General features: G+C 40.5%; 1 protein-coding gene across 7 annotated transcripts in view; it reads right to left on the bottom strand.

The window, feature by feature from the left end:
- The window catches only part of rnf17 (ring finger protein 17), a 103,926-nt gene extending 79,670 nt beyond the window's left edge, over positions 1-24,256 (bottom strand). For 2 of the 7 annotated variants that reach the window (XM_031897266.1, XM_031897271.1), the window contains exons 1-2: positions 24,046-24,129; positions 2,406-2,544 (exon numbers count right to left, since the gene is read on the bottom strand). Coding sequence is in view for 1 of the 7 variants with exons in the window: in XM_031897265.1 (XP_031753125.1) it covers positions 24,046-24,252 (207 nt within the window). In the remaining 6 variants the exon portion in view is untranslated. Of the gene's footprint in view, positions 1-2,405; positions 2,545-2,681; positions 2,775-3,256; positions 3,395-9,363; positions 9,491-24,045 lie in introns of those variants that run through there. The other 5 variants (XM_031897267.1, XM_031897268.1, XM_031897269.1 and 2 more) reach the window with 5 other exon arrangements.
- Positions 24,257-25,004: the final 748 nt, after the last annotated feature.

Genomic DNA, 25,004 nt, shown 5'->3' with positions numbered 1-25,004 from the left:
GCATTTGCAGTCATAAATGATGAGAAATTAGGATTTAACAAATCCAAGACTTAATCATTATCTACCTGAGGATTTGGGATTAGTTTTCCTCTCTAAAATTTATTTACTTGTCTCCAGTTTAAATATGACTGGTTGCCATGGTTTAGATCCATAGCACAAGTATTTATATAAATGTATTTGGGGTTATTCTTTGTTCAGATACTGAATTTAGCCTTATATTTTGTAAAACAAAAAAAAGTGAATAATTATTTATTTACAAAACTGCAGAAAAGGTAACATTATTATATTTCATTTTGATATTGAGCACACAATTAAATGACTATGTGTTGTGTTCTGTTACAATAAAAAAATATTTTTTCTGGTTTTTATTTCCTTTCTTTGTCTCTTTATTTAGCCACTTATGCAAAAATCCATTTGCTCCTCTGATATCTTATCCATGCTGCTAATTGCGACTGTTCTTTAGTGGCATAACATGACCTTGCCCCGAGGGGGGGGGTGTCCATAACAGGGATTATGGGCTGCAGACAGCGGAGTGGTGGGACAGAATTCATAGCAGTGGGGCTACCAAAACTTTTTCATAGGGCCACTGCAATAACAATAGCCCCCAAACTATAGAAGATGTTTAGTAATATTATTGTATTTACTTGTTTTTGCAATATTAAGTGGTTTATTAGTACATTTGTACAACCCTACAACCTTTTTCTGCTGCAAACAATGCAACAATGACGATTTGTCATTAGCACATTGAAAAGGACTTGGGTATGTTGGAGTCAGTTAATTGGGGAAATCATTAACATGTGCTCCCTCAACCTCCCCATACAGCTAATTGCTTCTGAAGTAGGCTGGGATAAGGGAACTTGCTAATGGAGCCATACACAAACACCAAATACTGTTTTCAAAAACAGTCTAAGTATCTACTACAGTTGTTTTATAAAAACTAGCAAAAGTACCAATGTTCTCAGAAATCATTATACTTATTATATATTGATATCCTCATTACCTTTCAATAGCCCCAGTGGTCCTGGGATTTCAAGAAAGTGGGTGGGATTTAGGGCAGATCTGGTGCGTGTCTGGGTGTAACCAGGGGTGGTTAATGCAGATCAGGGTGTGGCCTAACATGTCCTGACTTTACAAATGTGTGTGGGGTGCTCTTCTAGTGCTGTGGTTGAGACAGTTTCTTAGTGCAGAAGGGGTTATGCTAGTGTTATGCACCTTAAAAAGATGACACCAGAAATTAAACCTTTTTTTGCAACATAACATTGAGTTTCCACGCTATTAATTTTGCCTTAAGCATATTTTCTTGATGTTCTCAAAATACTTGAGATCTGATCCCCCAAGTTCCTCTATGAGGGGGCTGCCATGTTTGTGCAGCAGAAGTTAGTTAGCATTAGAAGCCATCAACCACCCCCCCCTTCCTTGTGTTCAGGAGTTACCCAATGCTGGCTCTCCCCTGGTCTCCTGACCCCAAGCAGAATTCTTCCGATTTTTCATAAGTGTCCCAAAGTCCTGAGGTGAATTCCGGACGCACATGTACAGTAAGCTTTCAGTGCCAACATTCCTCTGCTTAACAATTTTCAGCTTTAGCATCGACTTTGCGCATGACGTCACTTCCCAAAGCATGTGTAAAGTACATGGCATCACTTCCAGGTATTTCAAAAAAAATGTTGGCAGCGCACTAGTGTGTGGCACATCCCCCCCAGGCAGCCAAGTCTTTAAGTTAAGCTCTTTAGCCAGTGACCCCCAACCAGTGGCTTTAGTGCAACATGTTGCTCCCCAACCCCCTTTGATGTTGCTCAGAAGCCTCACAGTAGGTACCTATTTTCACATTTCTGGCTTGGAGCCAAGTTTTGAAAGAGACTGTTTTACTCAAAGCAGAGCCTCCTACGGGCCAGCAGTCCACATACAGCTACCAAAAGGCCAATCACAGCCCTTAATTGGCATCTCTAAAGAACTTTTTTCATGCTTGTGTAGCTCACCAACATGACCTATAGGTAACTTTTATGTACGTCAATATTTTGAAGTGTTTTTTAAGTGTCTGTATCACTTTACTATCCATCATCTCAGAACACATACAGCTTTATTAGCAGATTGCCAATTCCATAACAGAACAGAGGCCTACCACCATTTGCACACATCCATGTGCAGCGTGCAAAGGGCAGCAAAATGCCTGATTGCAGCCTTTTTTTTGCATATTGGATGCTGCACTTGGATTTGGAAATGAATTATTTTATGTTTTAGAATCCATTTATATAAACGGCAGGCAGTGTTTTCTGGGAAGTAATAGCTGATGAAATGCCTTCAAATAAATCATCATCACTGTAAAGCTTCCAGTTGTGTGTGACATACGAGTGTGTTATATATCAGTTGTAATTGCTAAACTCCCCTGGTGCAGCCAATACACTTACTTAGCTCTGCTTCCAAAGCAACTGACACCAGTATGATATAATTCAACCTTCTGCGCCGTGATCTGGGTCACGTTTCTCCTGTACTGCCCTGGCTCCGTGACGCCGCTCTCTTGTAATGCTGAAAACAGCGTAAAGATGTCTGGAAAGAGAAAGGAATCCTGAATCATATTCAGCACATCCCCAAATATGAAATGGAGGGTTGGTTTTTAAGGGGAACCAGCATGACAGGAGCCCTTATAGGGAACAGCATAGATAAACGTACAATGGACAGAGCACCTTGCAAATGTATTCAGACCTTTGTCCAATTCTCATTTAAATGAATAACAATTCCCCTCTTGGTGATATTTTTTCATCCTGGTTTGGGAAATCTGTACTGCTTTTCAACAGTCAAGATAAAAGTCTAAGAGAGAGAACAGTTACAGTATAGCACTTTTTATATTTTCTGGAAAAAACACAAATTGAATGTTAGAAAGAGGGGGAAGAAAATAAATGATATTTTGCACTATTTAGTCATGCACTCATAGTTGATGTGCAGCATCTTGCACAATTGTCCTAGAATTAAGAAAGAATTTGAATGGCTGTGTGTTATTGATTAATATATACACATAAAAAAAAAAACCACACACATGACACTTCTCCTATAGAAGCTGTTCTTATACTATCTGGACTTATTTGTTGGGTAACCCTCTGAACCATTGCTTTGTTCCCTTCATTTTATGAATATCTGGCCAATTGCAGGCCAAAAAGATGGAGAATGTGGGATTACTTCCCATTTAAAAATGTATTTTGATTTCTCCCATTAACAGATTTGTTTGACAAACAAGTACAGGAACAAATATCATCCAATTTACCATTAGGTAAGAGATCCACAATACATGACCAAATCTTGGGCCGTGAATGGTCAGGTAGTCGGGTCTGTGCGTTCTGGACTTCATACCTTGCACCTTATGCAGCTAAGGACATGCAACTGGCACATCAAACCAAGCACCCTAGATGTACAAACAAACAATCATAGATTTGAAAACTAGGACATCTCTATTGTTTTGTTATGTCTGAGGTCAGTAACTGCAGGAACAAACATCTCCAAAATAGAAATCCTCTCTATCTATCAACTACCTGCTACCCCAATATAAATATCACGTGTACTTTCGGTGGGTTGTCATGGCTTTTTTCAGTTAGAAAATCCATATATTAGAATAAAAACATTCAAATTAATATATGTTTATAACAGTCAGGGCCGTAACTAAGGGTAGGCAGAAAAGGCATGTGTATAGGGTATTATGTTGTTAATCATTAGGCTTGTACCTGTTCTGTCTGCCTGCCCCCAGTAGGATGCACGGAGACAAGCAGGAGAGTCTGGGCTACTCATCACTTCTGTCACTTACACAAAAGGCATGTTCAAAGTCTATGTTTTGTAATTTACACTCCTAGCATGGAGCACAAAGATTGCTTCCTTTGTACATATCACCACAGGGCAAGAAGTGGGCAGCACATGGGTGTCCATGTCCTGGTCCACTGGGGTTACTACCCCAAGGGCCCCCACCCTAGTTGTGCCCCGTTCCTACTTGCTGTGGGGCCAACACACTCCACTGCGTTAATTCTCTTTGTGGCAAAGAGAGCAACAGGAAGCAGACCTGGCCAGGCAGGGCCCACCAGGCGAATCCGACCCTGCCACTGGAACACACCATATCTTGCCCAGAACTCTGCAGCATCACTAGGAAATTATTTATGTCCTATATGTAACTGCAGGCCCGTATAGGACTCCATTGCCCCTGGCAGTGCTGTGATCTGGCCTATGGTGCCGAAAGAAATAGCAGTAAGCAGAGCTGTTAACCCCCTGTTTTATCGTGAGTTACACATCTAGGCACACATGGGTAGTAATTTTTCAGGCATTTGCGCATGCGCGTGATGTCACTCCTTGAAGCATGTGTCAGCACATGATGTCACTTCCAAGTACAACTGCAAATGTTTGGTGGAACGCACCATCCTGTCCCCCGGCCAGCAATGCTGGGTCACAGTCCATTTATAGGTTTTTATTTCCAAGGATCAAGTAAAAGACACTTGTAGGTCTGCATGATGGTTCAGGGGAGGGGGAGCTTTGGCAGAGAGTGAGGAAAAGGGATCCCCTCTAGCCTTGTGGTGAAGGGAATCTGAAGAGCCTTGCCCCTGCAGGCCTTTTGGCCAGGGATAGAGGGGTCCTCCCTAGTCTTTGGATAAAGGAGGACCCAAAGATTCTGCTGCTTCTTGCCTTGTGGCTGGTTGGATAGGATACAGACTTTTTTAAGGAGTCTCATTTCACCCTTGCACTTTACCTGTGTCACACACTGTTTTTGCACAGTGGTTTGATTTTTGAAAGTATGCTCAGGTTTCAAAGAGTAAATAAAAAAAAATAAAAAAAAAAGAGACTAAAGAGCAACTCTTTAGTGCATAGAGATCTAAGGCCTGAGATATATGGCACATTGCACTTTGGCAATTGCATCTAGTCCATTTTACCTATGACCTTTAGAATAAAATTTTGTATTTAATATTAATACAGAGCTTTTCTCACATAATACTAAACTGTTCATGTTGCCAAATAGCATGAAACTGTATATTGTGCATGGAAGTTCATAAGGATCACACCGCTCTGTCCTCTTGAGCTCTTGCTCTGGGCCCATCTCGGTTATCCAAGACGCTCACTCATCTCTTTGCCAAGAGAAACATTTCATAGACCCTCTATCTGATCTCCGTTCCAAACATGATTTGGCTATCAGCAGGATATTTATTTCCTTTGACAATGAAAAATGATCATACACATATTTAGCCTTAAAAAAAAAAATTAGCCCCCAAAAAAGGCAAAAAAACATTTATTCAAACATTCTGGAGGGAACACTATGCTTAGTTTGCAGTTAGCTGCAGAGGAAGAATCACATTGGATTGTTCATATATCTTACATATAACTAGCTTATTCACTTACAGAGTAAACAAAAACAAAGTGGATTAATATTTAAGCTGTTACATTTAAAGATGTCCTGTAATTCACTAGTTAAAATGAACACAGAGGCATACAAGGACAACGTTCTGTCCTTATTTTATTTTTGTCAACAATTCCATAGCCACATTCTCTAGGTTGACCTAGTTCCCGGTATTAACCCAAGAGGCTGGTATTTTCCTTAAAGGAAATATGTGTTATGTGTCAGCACAAATAGAACACTCAGAATTCAGTGCTGTTTGTGCTGGGTAAAGGAACATGTTTATCTTAATTAGTATAATAGATGTTTCGGAGCTAGTTTAAATGCAAGGTAGAGAGGGTGGCTGCTCAGTGGCCCAATGGCCAGTAAAAGAATGAACTGTAATCATCTAACTTTTCCTCCTCCTATAAACTTATTTTCAGTTAATGCTTAACACCTTACTGGATTTATATCCTGCACTGCCCTAGGTATAGGCATCTCTTCTCCAACCCATCGGTAGTATGCAGTCTGTGTGCATCTGAGGACTATGTAGGGGAGGGATGCCCACTTGCTCAGCTAGGGTTGCCCCCTGGCTGGTAAAACAGACTGAATTTTCCAGAAATGGTGGTAATCAAAAAAACCGACATGCCCCAAAGGCATCCATTGGTTACACCCCTTAAGCTCCCATCCAACATCTTTATTGCCCTATCCCTCTTACCAGACACAATCCAATATGCACTTCCCAGTTATGTAAATAATCCTGCCCCAATAATATTATGTTCATTGTTCATCTACACATTAGCAAATACTCCAGGTATGGGACCTGTTATGCAGAATGCTCAGGACCTAGTGTTATCTAGATAAGGGGTCTGTCATTTGGATCTCTTTACACCTACTAAAAAAAAAAAAAAATCATGTAAACATCCAATAAACCCAATAGGATTGTTTTGTCTCCAATAAGAAAGCTTTTAGTACTTGTGTTATTATGGCACAGCAGAGCACCTTTACACCTAATAATTCTACATATTGCTTCCAGTTCTAGTATATAAAAGAAATAGAAAGAAATTTTAGACAACAGCTGAACAGAACATGTTACCCAAAGGAGTCTTTAAATAGGAAAAATGCAAGATATGAATTTTATGCAAAATTGTACAATATGTTCTATATGAATAGAACCCTAAGGACCTATAAACAGTCAGTTGGGTATTTCTGCTATTTTTAAATCCAAATATAACCATAGCTCCCAACATTCTGAAAACGGAAAGAGGGACAAAAATAAAATGCCGCACACAGACCACTAATTTAATTAAAAGTGCAAGTAATGCTCGTTAAGACTTTTGGGCTCTCTGCCAAAAGCTACTTTTAATTAAATTCGCATCTTTACCATTCAGTGCAGGAGATCAAAGGGAAATGAGGGACTTTTCAATAAGAATCCAGGACCGTGGGCTGAGCTGTCAAGAGGGACTGTTCCACAAAAATCAGGACAGTTGGGAGGTATGGTATAACTACTGGATGATGGACATACCAAATAAATATCCCACAGACAGGATGTGCAATTACTAAACATACGATTAAACCTGAATTTAAATTTGACTTGTATATAAAACATAAGGAGAGGGCACACACCAGCAAAACAAAAGCTGCCTGGGTGCCGGGTAAGGTAGCCACCATGTAAAGAAACAAAGGACTCGGCACTCAGGATTTGCAGAAAAAATAAAAATTCTTTAATGTGCAAAATCAACGTTTCAGTCACATCTTGGGACCTTTTTCAAGATGTGAACTATAATTTGGTGCATGTTAGCTTGTTATAATTACGCGTTATATAGGTTTACTGATGTGCTAGAAGGACATATATGCATATTACATCGCTTATTAAGAGGTGATTAATACAACATGGAGGGGCCCCTCCTCCTATTGCCGTTTTTATGGGGTATGTACATTTTAAAAAATGTATGTGTTGGTAGTGGGGAAATAAAGATTTTCGCTTTTACTAATTTGTTGCCTCAGTGATCAAAGCAGGGATTAAATCCCATTTAAATTCAGGTTCAATATTTCTGCTATTTTCCTATCAGTATGAATTACATTTACTGATACTAGTTAAGCGGTATTGGCTTATCTAGCAAAGAATTTCCCAATGACAATGGAATTTGACCAGTATTGCTAAATTTTGACAAGCTGCAGACTCCAAATCAGCAGCTTAAAGGAGAAGGAAAGGCTAAGTCACTTGGGGGTGCCAAAATGTTAGGCACCCCCAAGTGACTAATCGATTACCTTGTACCCCAGGCTGGTGCCAGTTAGTGCTGGGCGGTATACCGGTATATAACGAATACCGTTTTTTAAAAAAAAAAATGATAAAAATTTTTAACTTACCGGCATACCGGTGTGGGCGCCTCCTGGCAATTTTTCTTACTATTTCCGGGTTGTGCGCGCTGACGTCACGCGCGCAACCCGGAAATAGTAAGAAAAATTGCCAGGAGGCTCTGTGAGCTGTCGGGGGTGCCTGCGGCTGCCTGGCCAGTAAGTTATATTTATGTGAAGGGGATGGGGGGGGTGTTTGGGGTGGTCACCTAATCATGCATGGGGAAAAAAAAATACCGTCAAATACCGTGATACCGATATAATAAAAAAAATACCGTGATATAAATTTTTGGTCATACCGCCCAGCACTAGTGCCAGTTAGGAGAAAACAGCACCAGCCCGGGGCACTTGGGGCGATGCGCTTCCTCCTTCATTAAGCTGTGAGTCAGGTGCATGCGCAGTAGAGTGAAAAGCCGACTTCTCTGTTAAAGTTCCGCTATTCACTCTACTGCGCATGCGCGCACGAGCGATACAGGAAGAAGGAAGCGCTCGCAGTTACCCCGGGCTGGTGCTGTTCTCTCCCAACAGGGGGACCAGCCCAGGGTAAAAGGTAGGCGATTAAAGTCACTTGTGGGTGCCTAACATTTTGGCACCCCCAAGTGACTTTGCCTTTCCATGCCCTTTAAATCTGCTTGTGTATGGTCACCTTAAGACTCTACCTTAGCAATGGCCTTCTTTACCTCCCCCCCCCCCCCCAATTCCAAATAAACCAGGTTATGAACAGAAGATAAACCTGATTTGCCAATAAGATCTTTTCAAAAGCCTTGACAATAGGCTCATTTTTTTTTTTACAAGACATTATATTCCTTTGAATTCTCATACCACTCTGTTTACTTTTACAAGTACAACTGATCCAAACCAGGTTACAGCATACATATATTTTTTTTTTATGAAGAGGGCCCCTTAGCTCTGTTATTTTCCACTCCTAAATTTCAAACAGAAGATACAAAATTTCAAACAGAGGATACTAAAAGAAATTAAAGTGCTTATTTTGTACTAATTGAAAACAAAGCATTTTGCAGCATGTTTAAATCAAATAATAATGCTAAGAATGAAAAAATAAACCGTGAAATACGTGTCTTCGTTCTTCAAAAATTGAAAAAGATAGCAAAAAAGCTGGTAGGAGGATTGGACGGTGTCCGCGTTACCAAGGTGGGCCAATCAATCTATAGCTCACGTTGCTAATAAAAGAAAGTATTGATGTTAGAACCTTACAGGGAGATGTTCCTTGCACTTCGTCCTTCTCACATTTTTGGCAAATAACAGAAGATACTGGGGAAGCTCAAAAACCATTCCATCAACATGCCTGAGAAGAACGCAGTCAGTGTTTTTTGTAAAGTTCCTATGCCATTAACTGATCTGATGAATCATTTGTTCCCATAAAGTTTAATATGTAGGGCAAAAAGTATAATACCTACGTCCCCATCCTCATGAATACAGTGCCATAGAATACAGGCAGCTCTGTATTCATGGGGTAATGCTGGTCTCTGCACTAAATACTGGAGCACATTGACCTCTGGAAAATCAGAATTGCAGGTAACAAAGAACAGAAAACATGACAGAGCACTCACTGTTTTGCATTGTTCAGTTTCCAGCTTTACTAATCCCTTTTCCCCTCTCTGGTCAAAATCTCCTTACCTTTCAACTCTCGTTAACATACACAAACTGACCTGCAGACACTAGGCCTGTCTCATCTCTCTTCTTCCACTGACTCCACTCTAATATCTCAACCATCTCCTGTCTTCAGGTTACCTCTGTCTCCTATAGCACTCACCACTGCCCTTAATGAGCTTGCTCCTGCCAAGACAAAATGCATTAGACCCAAACCATTCCAGCCTTGGCATACTGTTCATACCAAAGACTTTAACATACACTTGAACGTCGCTGGTGTAAGTCCTGGTCACACTCTGACTTCTGCAGCTACAAATCTGCTCTCCTATAATACGAGCATCTGCCAAGCTAAACAAACCTACTTTATTCCACTCATTTACTTGCTCTAAAAAACCTGCACAACTTCTCTACCCCCACCCCCTCCATGTGCATCAGTCACTGCTAAAAATATTAAGAGTACTTCAAAAGCAAAATTGACACCATCAGAGGTGACATCACACAACTAAATCCCCCTAGGCATTTACCTCCCTTCCTTTACACTATCCAGTCCTTTCTTTGCTCCCTACCCCATGTGAATGAAGAGGTAATCTCATAAATTTTGGCCTACTCTCACCTTACTATCTGCCCATCCGATCCTATTTCTTCCAAAATTCTAGATAATGCTGTATAATCTATGCCTTAACTGAACTATTTAATCTCTCCTCTATTGAAATCTTTTCATCCCATCTAAAACATGCACTTGTCACCCATATTCTGAAAAAAAAAAAAAAAAAAAAAAAAAAAAAAAAAAGAAAAAAATCCATCCCATCTTAGTAACCTCCTACTTATCTCTGCTCCCTTTTCTCTAAACTACTTGAGCGTCTACATTACAAATGACTAAAAGGTGGCCATACACATTGCGATCTGCTTGTTTAGCAAGGTCGCCAAACAAGTGGATCTCCGCCTGATATGCCCACCTGAGGTGGGCGATATAGGGCCAAATGATAGAATTAAGACGCAGGCATAGGTGCAGTCAGACCAAGGACTGCAACAAGCAGTTCCAGATTTGAAAAAAATCAAACCTGCCCGATCAAAATCTGTCCAATTTTAGCCAGATGTTGGGAAGGTACATCCTCATTTCCCATGGAAGCAACAGCTAATTTTTAACCCAGCTAATCTGCCTGGAATGTAACCAACATTTAGAACACTTCATTATAGGTAAATATACAATTTAGAAACTGTATGCATACATTTTAGATATCATAGATTTCTTATACCTTTGGGTCTAGATAAGAAATATGCACTTTTACATGTTAATGTCGATTAAGAAAAAAAGACAACGGGGAAAAAGGGAAAAAAACAAATCAAGCAAACAAGCAAACAAAACACACATTCCCTCGCTGCTCTGCTGGACATTTCTTCCAGATGTTAAATAAGTTATATGTAACAAACATTATCCTACTTACCTTGTTTTTTTTCCCTGCACACTGGAATGGAGCTGAATTTTTGAAGTTTTTGTAGTTTTTGGCAAGGACACCCCTATACTTTTTTTTGTTTATTTAGCATATGGGCCATGTACCACAATGTATGTGTCATAGGCAGAAAACAATAAAATAATATTTGGGAGTCATAGCTTATAAAGAATTATTTTCTTGTAAAATCAACACATTGATTTATGTGAAGTATCAGTTACGAATACAGTAACTAGTCCTGTTTTGTCTTTTAAACTCTCCGTTGTTTTTTTTTTTAACTCTCTATTGCAATTTTAGAATAATTATCACCTACTATTATTTTTAAAGGACATGTCAACACCAAAAATATTTTTTGCCCAAGAAAATATAATTCCAAGCAACTTTCCAATATGAATTTTAAGTCCTTTGACTTGTCCTTAAGAGGCATGGCAGCTTAACACAACAGTATAAGTCTGAAACATATCCAATGCATTTGTTTTGTTTCATGGAAACCTGGACCGATGCTATGGCTGATTCAGTGAATTACTACTGTTATTGCCCTTAATCATCATCCCCATGTTTTAGCCTCCCTGCACAATATTGTTGAGTTGGGTTACTAAGGACAAATATTTCAGGTTGTGTTACCAAGGACTGAGTTGCTTAGTACAAATGGAGCATGTTATCAAGAGCAGAATCAAATAATCGTACATCTATTTTTTAGAATGCCAATTTCAAATGCCTATATAGAAACAGTGTTGGACATGGCCTTCTGTGACCCACCAGAAAACCTGACATTCAGGGCCCACTCATAATTTTAGTCCCAGATTTTACAAGTATAAAAAAATATTGATTCATCAGAATTGTCCTTGGATGGGGCCCACTAGGACCTAGGCCAGCCAGGAGATCCTTTGCCATGTACAATTTGAATATTTAAAATGCATTTTGTAAAATACACGTGTAATAGTTAGTCAGAAAATATTTACTAGTATATTGCCAGTAAAAATAATTTCTTATAGCACTCATGGCCACCCGTTGTCCCACTTGTGCTCTAGACTGCCATTCAGTAGCATAAGTAGATGTTATGGGACCCCACAAATTCACAAAAAATTTAGGGCCCTAGAACATTGGTAAGTTGACCAAGTTGAAACAAAAGACATTGTAAAAAAAAAAAAAAAAAAAAATAGCCCATAGTACATTTATTTTAAGAGCAACATTTCTCATATTAAAAAGTAGTTTCTATGATGAACAAGTTCCTTGGGATGCACCAGAATTGAGAAACCACAAAGGATGGCCAAGCCATCACCCTCAGAAAATCCACATTTGGACTTAAGAGACCTGGCTTATTAATAACTATTTTTAAGCATCAGTGAGTCATGTGATCCCACCACTCACAGTGCTCTCAAATGTTGGTCCCTAAAGACTAAAGGTGGCCACACTGAAAGATTCAATCATTGGCAAGGTTGCTAAACGAGCCCAAGTGCTCCTCCTAACAGAATTTTTAATCCTGCCCAATCGACATCTGCCTGATTTTCGGCCAGTTATCATTCGGGTAGGCCCATCTGAGGGCCCTGACATGGTCCATTGGCAGCTTTAATTGTCCCATGTATAGCCACCATGATAGCGGTCAAAATGTAAATAAACTTGCAGCTTGGGAAAGGTATTTTTGGATCTAGTGCATTTCCAAAGTAACTTATGTGCCACACTTGCCAAGTTGCATAAGTCTTTACAACAAGAGGAAATTCTGGTGCCCTAGTGTACACAGGGCTTACGGCACAAAGGCAGGAAGTGTCCTGTAAATGCAAGCCGTATTTTACCGTCGGAAAACATTAGCAAGCTCGCAGGGTCATTGGTATCAATCCCTTGTATATTCTCATGCACAAGGAGATGAATGCTCAGAACAACATTAGTAATCAGCCCCAGCATGCATCTGTACAGCTCCTGAGACTGGCTTGAAAGCAACATGGAATTGTAATCATTTTTATACTAGGATAACTCGGGAATGTATGGAATTTCCCTTTTCATAAAACTCCATGTGCTGCAGGAATACATTTCTATGAACGGCTTTGATTGCTTCACGTGTTGCCAAGGGTTATTTTAACGTTTCTAAATACTTAGGGTTTATTGTAATGGTCACTAATTTAGGTCAGTGCCTCCCAGTTGTATTTACTGATAGAAATCAATGTATAAATACACAACTATATTTTGCTACATTTCTGCTGTACATAGAAATAGGTCTTTTGTTAATAGATTTTCATTTTTTGCTTATACCCACACGATCAGTAATATATATCAGGGGGTTAATTTACTGTGCTTGCTTATGCTCCAGGTTTTATATGCAGCAGTCTGGTCTAAATCTAACTCTTCTTTGCCAAACCTGTTCCATACTGACCTAGCTTTTCTGCAGGCACAGCTCCCTCTATGTGAATGATGGCAGTGCTGATTCACTGTGGCATGAACAAGCAAGAGGAGTATGATACCCGCAAGCACTAGAAGAGTCTAACCATCAGCTATGACCCTCAGTCTATCAGTATGATGCCCACAACCTCTGTCTTTCAGATTAGGAAAATGCTGTCAAGTAAAACTGAGCATTAATAAATAACTACCATCCTAAAAAGACATTTATGATTATCTATAAAGGAGCTCTGTTTACAAAGGAAAAAAGGACAACTTAATTAAAGTCCCTGGTACTTAAATTCAGTATATATTCAGTATATTCCACTAGTATATGAAATGGTCATCAGCTATTCAGAATGAATAGTCCTCCTGCTAAAACAGTGGAATCTGTGCAAATTAATTGTCCCATGAGGTGTGTGTCTAAACTTGCCCTAGATCTCTGCCTTAAGGTCCCCATACACGGGCCGATAGTAGCTGCCGATATTGGTCTCTTGTGCACTCCCGACGGGCCTGCCCGACCAATATCTGGCCTGAAATTGGGCAGGTTAGAAAATCTAGTTGGATCGGGGACTGCATCAGCTCGTTGATGTGGATGTGGTTTTGGATAGATCAGGATCATAACTAGGTGTGTCTGAGAAGATTCAGGGTGTGGCCTAAAAGCCCCAAATTGTAAAGTGGTCCGAGTAAAGAAGTAGTTACTTCCTCTGCCAAACAATAAGGCTCCTATCTTAAATTAACTAGAGCAATGACAGGAACGCTCATTAAAGGATGAGAAGGAAAGGTCCAATCACTGGGGGAAGCCACAATGTTAGGATTGCTTGCCTGTATGTACCCCAGGCTGGTGTGATTTTCTGCTAACTGGAGCACCAGCCCAAGGTATCAGTTAAGTGATTGCAATCACTGGGGGTGCCTAACATTTTGGCACCCCCAGTGATTCTAACTTTCCTTCTTCATTAAAGTATGTTGGAATATACCTGCTAATTAAAATGTATTTACTGGTGATCTATTCTCAGGAATGATGCTTCAGTCACAGGCCCCAAATATATTTCAGATGGCAGACGAGCAGACATTCTGTAATGGCTTAACTTCAAAGTAATTGCTTTTTGAATTTTTGCCACTGACAACTGCAGTAAATCAATGGGATATGGGTATCTCCTTAACTGGTTAGAAGTCTGGACCAAGGAGAAAGCCAAGTTCAAAGAGTCCTTTATGTGGTATCCAAAGGATTAAGAAAGCTCAAAGCTGTGTTCAGGCAAAAAAGTCAGGGCAGGCAGCAATTGATCATCATCAGAATCAAGGCATGACGTCAGGAAATTGGAAGAGCAAGTCAGAAAAGCAATTCAGGCACACCCAGGAACTTCCTGGATCCATGGACCTATATTCGCCCATGGATCCAGTCTACTTATTTTTCAATTTTCACATCAGATGCAATGACATTGCGGCCATGGGCTTGCCATCTTTAGTGCCCGACAAGTGCTCTTGCACCTTTCAGTGCTTATGTGCAATGTTGTGCCCTTGGCACTCAGGCATTTGCACCTTTTCTAGTAGTCAATGAGCCCTCATGTCTTTTCAGATAGGTAACCCTCCTAAATTGTTTACATCTATTGACTAGTGGAAGGGTTATTTGTTATGCCAAGTTCCAAAATAACTTCAGCTGCAGGTAGGAATGAGCACTGGCAATTGTATTTGTACAAAATGAAAAATACCATGCTTTAAACCAGATATTCAGCTGTAGTGTTTTTAGAAGAAAATATCCATGTCATTTCCAATGACAGTTGTTTGCCCATCACTTTCTACCTTAGGCCTTTGAGCTTTTGTGCAGATTCACTTTTACTCTGTCAGAAGGGCTACCTGCTCATCTGAGGGCAAGGAATACATCATGGACAGCACTTCAGATGTCAGGTGTGTGGGAGTAGGGCCAGCCTATTCTCTGAAGCCATCCCTTGGGCAACTACTGACTGGAAATGCCATCTGGTGACACACAAACCACACCTTGAGTGTTTTGGTGCCACTGGCTGCTGCTTTTCATGATATTAGGAGTTGTCAAAGGCGGACAATGGCCTTCAGACTGCCAATATTCTCCACTGAAAGGCAGCAGTAGTGAAAATACTCCATGTGCCATTAAACCAGGGGACATATTTATTAATATTCAGATTTTTTTAGTTTTAGAGGTTTTTTTTGTTTTGTTTTGTTTTTAAACCAACTTAACTCATTTTCCCTAAAACTCTGAATGCCAGGTGGTGATTAACCCTTTAAGTGCCAGCCGAATTCGTCATTTCGGTTCCCCCCAGTGCCAGACGTTTAAGCATTTTGTACTCATTCACTTTAACAATGTTTTTTGGTAGAAAAACCTCCATGAAACTAGGGAAATTATATATCGTTTTTTTCGTCACTAATTGGGCTTCGACATACATACCAAATTTTATAACTTTTCTGGAGATATGATGTGTATTTTGGGTGAAATATGTAAAAAAAAAATAATTATGAAAAATTTCTGTATATTTTTGAGTTTTTTTTCCATAGAAAAGTTAATTTTACACACTTTTTTTTGTTGTTTGTAAAAGCCCTGATACTCCCAAGTCCAACGATACCAAATATGTGGTGGTACCCCACAGTTCCTGTCCAGAAGTAACCCCCAAACTAAAGCAATACTTTGTACAATATCACACCAGAACAAAGCAGAAAAGCGCTTGTAACAGTTAATGCAGCATAACTTATATGTAAATCTAAAATATCCCCTCATGTTTGGTATCTTTAGAAACTACAGACCTTCAGGTTTCTAGGTGCAATGTAGTTTTCACTCAAAAGCCAAATACCTTTTGTCAGTGCATTGTGAAATTTGGAACTTTTTATGACATTTTTTTTTTTTTTCTAAAACGTAAACTTGGACGCATGATCAAATGTGGATTTGACAAAAAAAAATCTCATAAAAATTTTCTAACAAAGGCATATTTGAAAGACAAACTTCTCCTGAATAAAATGATGCCCCATATGTATGGGTGCACATAAAGACATGGGCACCAAACACTCCAAAGCAGGGGCAATGCACAAGGGCAATTACAGCTAAAAATGTGGGGGCTGCGCTCTATATGCACTTCCTGCAGTTTTTCAGTGTTAACCCCCCTACCTGTGAAATAACCCTCACAAACTATATATTTCTGAAAAGTGCACACCTTCAGCTATTCAGAGACACCACTCTCCTCTTTCTACATGGAAAATTGTGGCCGTAGTTCCTTGCAGAAGTCAGCGCTTTGGTCAGAAATCAAGGAAAAAACAGATACAAACCTAGATTTCTCCCCAAAATCTCCATGGCAACTACCAAAAACTTACTAAACATCAATCTGCAAGTTCCCCTGAATAAAACGATACCCCCTATGTATGGGTGCACATAAAGACGTGGCCACCAAATGCCCCAAAACAGGGGCAATGCAAAAGGGCAATTTCAGTTGAAATTTTGGGGGCTGCGCTCTATGTGCACTTCCTGCAGTTTTTCAGTGTTAACCCCCCATACCTGTAAAAAAACCCCCACAAACTATATATTTCTGAAAAGTGCACACCATTAGCTATTCAGAGACGCCACTCTCCTCTTTCTACATGGAAAATTGCGGCCGCAGTCCCTTGCAGAAGTCAGCGCTTTGGTCAGAAATCAAGGAAAAAACAGATACAAACCTAGATTTCTCCCCAAAATCTCTATGGCAACTACCAAAAACTTACTAAACATCAATTTGCAAGTTCCCCTGAATAAAACGATACCCCATATGTATGGGTGCACATAAAGACGTGGCCACCAAATGCCCCAAAACAGGGGCAATGCATAATAATGGGGCTGCAATTTATGTGCACATCTCAAAGTTTTTCAGACAAAATTGCCCCTTAACTGTAAAAAAACCCATATAAACTATACATTGATTAAAAATAGACAACTTCAGCTATTTAGAGACACCATTCTTGGTCTGAAAAAAAATATAAAGTTAGATTTCTCCCCAAAATCTCAACGGCAACTATCAAAAAACTTGCTCAGTATCAATTAGCAAGTTACCCTGAATAAAATTACACCCCATATGTCTGGTTGCACATAAGTACATGGCCGCCAAACCTGAAAATGCACTCTATGCACCCCTTGCAGTTTTTTACTTTACCCCCCCCCCAAATAAACCCCTAAATTGTACTTTACTCACCTATTTCTGTTTTGTGGAGCATCTTTGATTTGAGTTCCATCTTTCCTGTGGTGTTATGATACCAGTTTTTTGCTTCTTCCTACACTACTTTAGAAATGACAAAATCTGCACCACATTTAGAAGGATATTTGCCAAAAAATCCATAGTAATTTGGCCCATAAATGATGCAAATGTCCTTAGAAGTTGCACTAAAGGTTAGGAATTTAGGTGCCAACAATAAAGCTTGGGGCATTAGCATCAGAGATAAAATTATGTGCACCATTACGTGCCGTGCAGCAGTCACCAGTGGCACACCAGTATTACGCAAAGTTTTTATATTTAGAGAGCCACTGCAACTTGTGTAACCTAACCAGAACATACAGTAGATATTCAATTTGTACTACAAGCACAAAAAACCATAATGTATCTGTCATCCTGTGCTCAAGAACCTTTGCAAAAAACTCAAGGCCTACACTTACAGTAGTTAAATGCTGCCCAGAAATGCAAAGTAATATACAAAACTATGCACAGATAACTGCGCTGACAGGCAAGCTTTTGAGGTGCCAGTAAAAGGACTTGTGGCATCAGCTTTAGAGATAAAAACATCTCATTGATTCATCACACACCACAAGTTTTATCATGTGCCCTGTCAGTCACCCAGCACCTCAGTTCGCTATACCAACAGCACAATATAAGTCCTACCCCATAACCAAAGAAACACTGCAACTAGCCTGAATAACCATAGCTCAAACACAAAAATCTGAATGCCCAAGAACAAGTCTAAACAACCACAAGCTACAAGCACACTTTGTTTTTCTGACAACCTGTGCAAAAAACAAAATCACACACCATAAATCCCTACTTTACTAAAAAAAAAACAACACTTTTGCCAATATGACACACCTTACCAAACTTTTCATCACATATATCTATAACCTAGTTATAAGTAAAGTACGGACCTGCCAGAATAGATAAACTCAATAAATAAAAAACAGCGTCACTTTGCCAGCACAGCTAAGTTTGGAGTCCTGAAACCTTGTGCATAAAAACCTAGAACATGCCAAGTTCACTATTCTGATATGCTAAATCCTTATTCCACCAACAAACCCAGAGAACCATAACCTACCTATAAAAACACAAAATTCAAGTCCTCTCATAGTGTACCACAGTATGGTACACTTCAAAACATGGGTGGAAACACAAAGCAGGCTTGCTAGGACACTTGGGACAATAATACCGGACATCTCGCCTAACACCCTTGGAACGGCAAACCTTACATTTTCTCTGGGCATATGTTTTTTTAGGTGTTGGTGGAATTTGTGCTATAAAATGCTTACCCACCATTCGGGCAACATTGTCATTACCTGGCATGTCAGGAACCTCCTCTACATCACCAAACAACAAGGAAGGGAGCAACTGCAGCAAATAATTGTAATAAGACAATCTGGGGCCTGGTACTGCCGCCTTGTAAACGACATAAGAATTATAAAGGGCCATTTGGATCATATAAATTGCTGCTTTTTTGTACCAGGCCCTGGTTTTTCGGGTGGCATTATAATAATGTTGTATTTGGTCGGATTTATCAACACCACCCATATGCTTACTATATTCTTTACTACACAGTGGCTTTGTTTTTGAGGGCCTACCGCCACTTCTGTGTTGGACAATCATGGTCTCATCGTGGATAGTAGTAAGCATAAAAACAACTTTGGTGTCTGAATATTTTATGGCCAAGAGCTCATTGCTTCTTAGAGCATGTACTTCTCCACGCTTCAGTTTCTTATCCAGCAATTCCCTGGGCAGTCCTTTGCGGTTACGGTTGACTGTGCCGCAGGCTGGGGTGTCCAAAGAATTTAGGGCTCTAAATAAAGGGATGCTTGTGTAAAAGTTATCCACGTATAAGTGGTAACCTCGGCCCAGCAGTGGAGTTATGAGCTCCCAAACAATTTTACCACTGGTAGTCAAGTCAGTGGGACAACCGGGGGGGTCCAAATTAGTGTCCTTTCCCTCATACAGCATGAAATAACTAGTGTAGCCCGTGCTGCTTTCACAGAGTTTGTAAAATTTCATCCCATAGCGAGAACGCTTACTTGGGATATATTGGCGAAATTTTAGGCGCCCTTTGAAGAGCAAAAGGGACTCATCAACACAGACATTTTGGGAGGGGGTGTAAACCTCTGCGAAGCGCTGAGACAGGCTATCTATAAGGGGCCTCAATTTATAAAGCCTGTCATAACCGGGCTCATTAGGGGCAACAGCCGTTGTGTTGTCGTTAAAGTGAAGAAACCGCAATAAAATTTGATAACGGTTTCTTGGCATAACGGCTGAAAAAAGAGGGATGGAAAGGACTGTATTGGTATCCCAGTAGGAAGCTAAAGAATTACGTTCTACGAGTCCCATTGCCAATGTAAGAGCCAGGAATCTTTTTATTTCGTTTATATTTGTGGGATACCATGCCTGGGCTCTTGAAAAACCCGGTAAAGGGTTGCTGGCAAGATACTGCTCAGCATACAAATTTGTGTAACGGACCATGTCCTGTAGGATGGCCTCTGTAATATAGAGATTAAAAAAATCTATAATTTCAAAATTAGTGGTGTCCACACTGAGGCCAGGGACTGCAGTGAAAGGGGGAATTTCAGGGACATAATTACAGGGAGGCCCCCACGCAGGCTCTCCAACTGCTGCATCAGTGCTACCCTCACCCTCTTCTACTTCCATGGGTACATCTTGGGCACTACCACCAGCCTCTGCCTCTTCAGCAGTAAGCGTGCCACCACTACTAACCTCTGCGCTAACCGTGTCACTATCGTCTATCTCTGATTCCTCAGTAGAGTGGTCAGATGGAACATACTCAGACCCAGAATCGCTAAATTCTTCTGAGCTGGAGTCCATGCAATACCTAGCAGCTTCCTCGGTGCTGTAAAACCGTTTGGCCATTGTGCCAGAAATATACCGACAACTGCAAATCCAGCAATCAGCAGGCAAAGTGAAAACAAGCAAGCAAAAAAAAAAAAAAAAAAAAAGCAGCAAGCAAGACAGCACTTGTAATAGGAGAAGCTAGAAAAAAAAACCTCACTGTAACCTTTTGATAAACTCAAGCCAGCAAGGGATGACCAGGAGTTAACCTTTGGCAATAGAAACTACTAGAACAATCTGAACTTAGCACCTCTGGATCTTTCTAGAACAACTGAAACCAAATGGAATAAAACCACTAAAAGCAATCAAAGAACAATAATTACAATGAAATCGGTGGTCAGAGCCCTGGATCCACCAATGTCACTGCAAAAGCAACCTTTTAGGGGCACTAAATACACAATAAAGAACAATGCAAAGATAAAACACCATAAAATCAGTAAATTCAAATAAAACCACCCAAACCAACAAAAGAACAATAATTGCAATGAAATCGGTGGTCAGAGCCCTGGATCCACCAATGTCACTGCAAAAGCAACCTTTTAGGGGCACTAAATACACAATAAAGAACAATGCAAAGATAAAACACCATAAAATCAGTAAATTCAAATAAAACCACCCAAACCTACAAAAGAACAATAATTGCAATGAAATCAGTGGTCAGAGCCCTGGATCCACCAATGTCACTGCAAAAGCAACCTTTTAGGGGCACTAAATACACAATAAAGAACAATGCAAAGATAAAACACCATAAAATCAGTAAATTCAAATAAAACCACTCAAACCAACAGAAGAACAATTATTGCAATGAAATCAGTGGCCAGAGCCCTGGATCCACCAACGTCACTGCAAAAGCAACCTTTTAGGGGCACTAAATACACAATAAAGAACAATGCAAAGATAAAACACCATAAAATCAGTAAATTCAAATAAAACCACTCAAACCAACAGAAGAACAATTATTGCAATGAAATCAGTGGCCAGAGCCCTGGATCCACCAACGTCACTGCAAATTCAGCACCCAATAGCAATAAAAAAAGTTACAGTGCAATAGAATAATTCAAAAACAGAAATCAATTATGAAAATGCCAAAAAAACACTAAAATGCAACCAAATAAATCAGATAATTATAGAGCAAGATCAGAAATAAAGTTTTAGTAAAAAAAAAGACTGCCAAAGAAAGCAAAGAAAGAAAGAAAAGAAAAGAAAGAAAGATTTTTTTTTTTTTCTAAGTGTAAGTGTGTGTGTAAGTGTCTGTGTGTGCTTGGGAAAGTTGTAAATAAGTGTGTATGTGTGTAAAAGTGTAATAATGACAAAGATAGAAGAAGAAATGGAAAAAAAAAAATAAAAAAAATTTTTAGACAGTTGAGATAGAAATAAGCAAAATAAACAGTGGTTAGAGAGTTGTAGTTCAGCTCACACAATGCAGGCAGGCAATCAGGGCGACCAATCCAGCAGGAAGGCAGCAGGAAGGCAGCAGGGGGGCTCCAGCAGTCACATGTGCTCAGCAGGAGTGAAGAGGCGACGCGGGGGCGGCGACATTTAAAGGGACAGCAGTGGACACGTCATCAATGCGTGTCCACTGCTGTCATTGGCTGAGGGACCGGATCGGTGCGGCTGGGCGACCGGATCCGTGAGTATGTCCTTATTCGCTCGTTGCCTAGGGGGTTGTGAAGGCTTTACAAGCGCTGCGCTGCTTTAAAAGCGAGCGCAGCGCTTGTAAAGCCGACAGTGCCATTGGACGTAGATTCTACGTCCCATGGCACTTTGGTCCCTTGGTACCTGGGACGTAGAATCTACGTCCCTTGGCACTTAAAGGGTTAAAGCAGCCTTTTTTAAAAAGACAAAAAAAGCACAAACAAAAAAAGTCTTTGTAAGCATCAGAATCTGTAAGCATAAAATAAAAAAAAAATAAAAAAAAGTCTTCCGGCTGTAAACAGAACACTGGCAATTGGCTTCTACAGGACCTCACCGCTTTTTTAGATGGTTTTGTTTTTGGATTTCTGGAAAAAAAAAAAAAACAAACCGACTGCCCCATTGCTGCCCCCATAATCCGATCATTTTGCCCCAGGGCAGTTCATGTGATCAGGTCACGTCTCACATTTTTAACAAAATTTTTGACTTCACTTGATGTTCATTTTCATGTAGCAACTCTTTTGTATTAACTAAAAAGGTTTCACATGCTTTTTGGATGCAGCCACTAACAAGAAGGCAAGATGCTAAGCTGGATAAAACTAATTAGGATGCTACTCTCCTCGGTCAAACAGTCTTATATCTGTCCAATTAATAAGCATGTATCTAGATATATCTATCTATCTCCTAGCATAATTAAAAGTATAAAGCAGGGCCAGTGTCTGTAATTGTATATTAAATGAGTTTGAGCAGCTGCATGAATTTGGTTCTGCGGTTCCAAGCAAAGGCTGACTTGCAAGAACATTCTGCGTATCATCTCTGCATAACATTAATAGGCTGTCCTAAAACAGGATATTTTAAATGTTATATTGTCTTTTTCAGCTCAAGTAAGTAAGAGGAAAACCCCAGAGATGTCTGGGTTATTATATATTCAGAGCCATTTTAAGGCGTTAGTAGTGCAAAGGTCACCATAATGATGGCCTTGTCCAATTTGGTGCCAGCACTTTCCCACCTTCCCTACAGCACTCTTCCGACACAAACAGATAAACTACTGACACACTAAGCAGCACAGCATTATGTAGTGGAATTGGTCTTCCTAAAGGCTGTTCTCTGCCAAAACTAATTCCCATGGGAATTTCAACAAGAGGCTAAGAGGGACTGTCACTGGAAGACACAATGAAGATCAAGTTTAAAGGAGAACTACACCCCCTAGGTATAAAAGCCCCCTTAACCGGCCTGCATCGACCCCCCTCACCTCTCCCTTCTTGCATAGTCTATAACTCTAAAATCTGGCCCCATAGAAAAACCCAACCTAAAAGAGCAGAGCAGCAGCGTACCTGGGCGCCATCTTCCATTCAACTGAAACGGTTTTTGAGTCTCACCGCCGATACAGACCCTGCAGGGTCTGTATCAGCGATGAGACCCGAAACAGTTTCCATTAAATGGAAGATGGCGCCCAGATGCACTGCTCTGCTCTTTTAGGTTGGAATTTTCTATAGGGCCAGATTTTAGAGTTATAGACTATGCAAAAAGGGAGAGGTGGGAGGGGGGATGCAGGCCAGTAGGGGGTCTTTTATATCGGGGGGTGTAGTTCTCCTTTAAACTTGATCTTCATTGTGTCTTCCAGTGACGGTGTAGTTTTCCTTTAATAAAAAGGGACCCATCATCATTATGTATCCAAATTAGTCCATGAAGACTATACAGGGCTGGTCTTACCAACTGCAGGGCCCAACTGGGGCAACTTTAATGGGGCCCCCCAGATTTAAAGAGCCAGTATATGCTGATCTGTTAATCCAGCACCTACAAAAACAAATACTATGATCATAAGTATCAGTTAAAAAAAAAAAAAAAAAAAACACCCAGGCCCATTGCAGAAATGCCAATGAGCACTCTATTAACCCCACACTTGCCAGTAAAATCACTGCCAAAATAACCAAAGCTCACCAGTAAGAATACTGCACTATGACTTCATAAAAACGAAAAAGAAAAGTTATACTGGATTTGTCCCCAACTCCCAATCACCATGCTCTCCCAAGATTCGAAAACAAGGCACAAACAATTTAATAAAATAAACAGGTGGAGGTGGGAGGGAAGTACTAGACCAGAACGCATGACTCCCAGGCAATTATGATATCATATAAAACACCACAACATACACTGATGGCGGACTTACTACTAATCATGGCTCCCTCATGTGACCCTCTCCCTGACTTACTTGTTCAAGAATGTGGAGGAACCAGGAGGAGCCGACTGGACAGAGGAGTGACAAATTGCCAAAAGGCCTGGCGGCGCGGCCGGGGTAGTGGAGTAGACGGTTCGAAGGCAGCTGGTCCTGACTGGCTGGTACTGCTGAGCTGCTAACGCGTCGTGAGTCCTGCCCGCTCTCGCTGTGCAATTGTGCGTATGCGCGGAGGAGGCACATTTATATGCGCTTGGACTGTGCCATGTGGAGAAATCAATGGGGGTGGCACTGATTCTGGTTGGCGCAAAGAAAAGCTCTCGCTTGCGGGTCACTCTGTTGCCCAGGGTGCGGGGCCCAAGACTATAGAAATCCATTTCACTATGTATAATTATTATATCTTCTGTAGACCTTTCCAGGGGAGGCAAGGACCTCTCTTGAGATTAGGAGAGCTTAAAGTATGGAAATGGTTAGAGTTGTAAAATTCTACCCCTGAAGTAGTTCTACGAGCAGATACATTAGAAAAGGGGCAGATGTCTTTTTAGCAAGTGAGAATATACAAGGCTGAGGTAGAGTTACCACCTTTTGAAATGTTGAATACCAGCCAGGGAAGGCCGAGGAGAGGCCCATGATAGGACAGTGATATGGGAGGGGTGGAACTGTCATGTAAATGGCGGAGCAGTATCATCAGTGTGTAGACTGTGGGGTGGATACTTGGGGATCGGTACAAAGACGCTAAGACTAAAGCCGGCCATTCACGTGCCGATATTATCGTACAAAACCTTGTTCCATACGATATTTGGTGCATGTATGGCGGCTCGATGAGGCAACTGCAATCGCAAAAGGCTCTGGATATCGGTCATCTCGTCGATCGGCCAGGTTAAAAGATTTTGAAGGTGCCCAAGCAAAATCTACATTTAGGGCTGAATCGGCAGGTGGAGGTAGAATTTCTATTGTTTCTACCTCCATATCTGACGAGTTAGCCCTGAAAGTCA

This window comes from Xenopus tropicalis, chromosome 2 (genome assembly GCF_000004195.4).
Source record: "Xenopus tropicalis strain Nigerian chromosome 2, UCB_Xtro_10.0, whole genome shotgun sequence".
NCBI classification, from domain to species: Eukaryota; Metazoa; Chordata; class Amphibia; order Anura; family Pipidae; genus Xenopus; species Xenopus tropicalis.
Note: the sequence above shows the minus strand (reverse complement) of the source record. Positions and strands in the feature narration are given on the sequence as shown.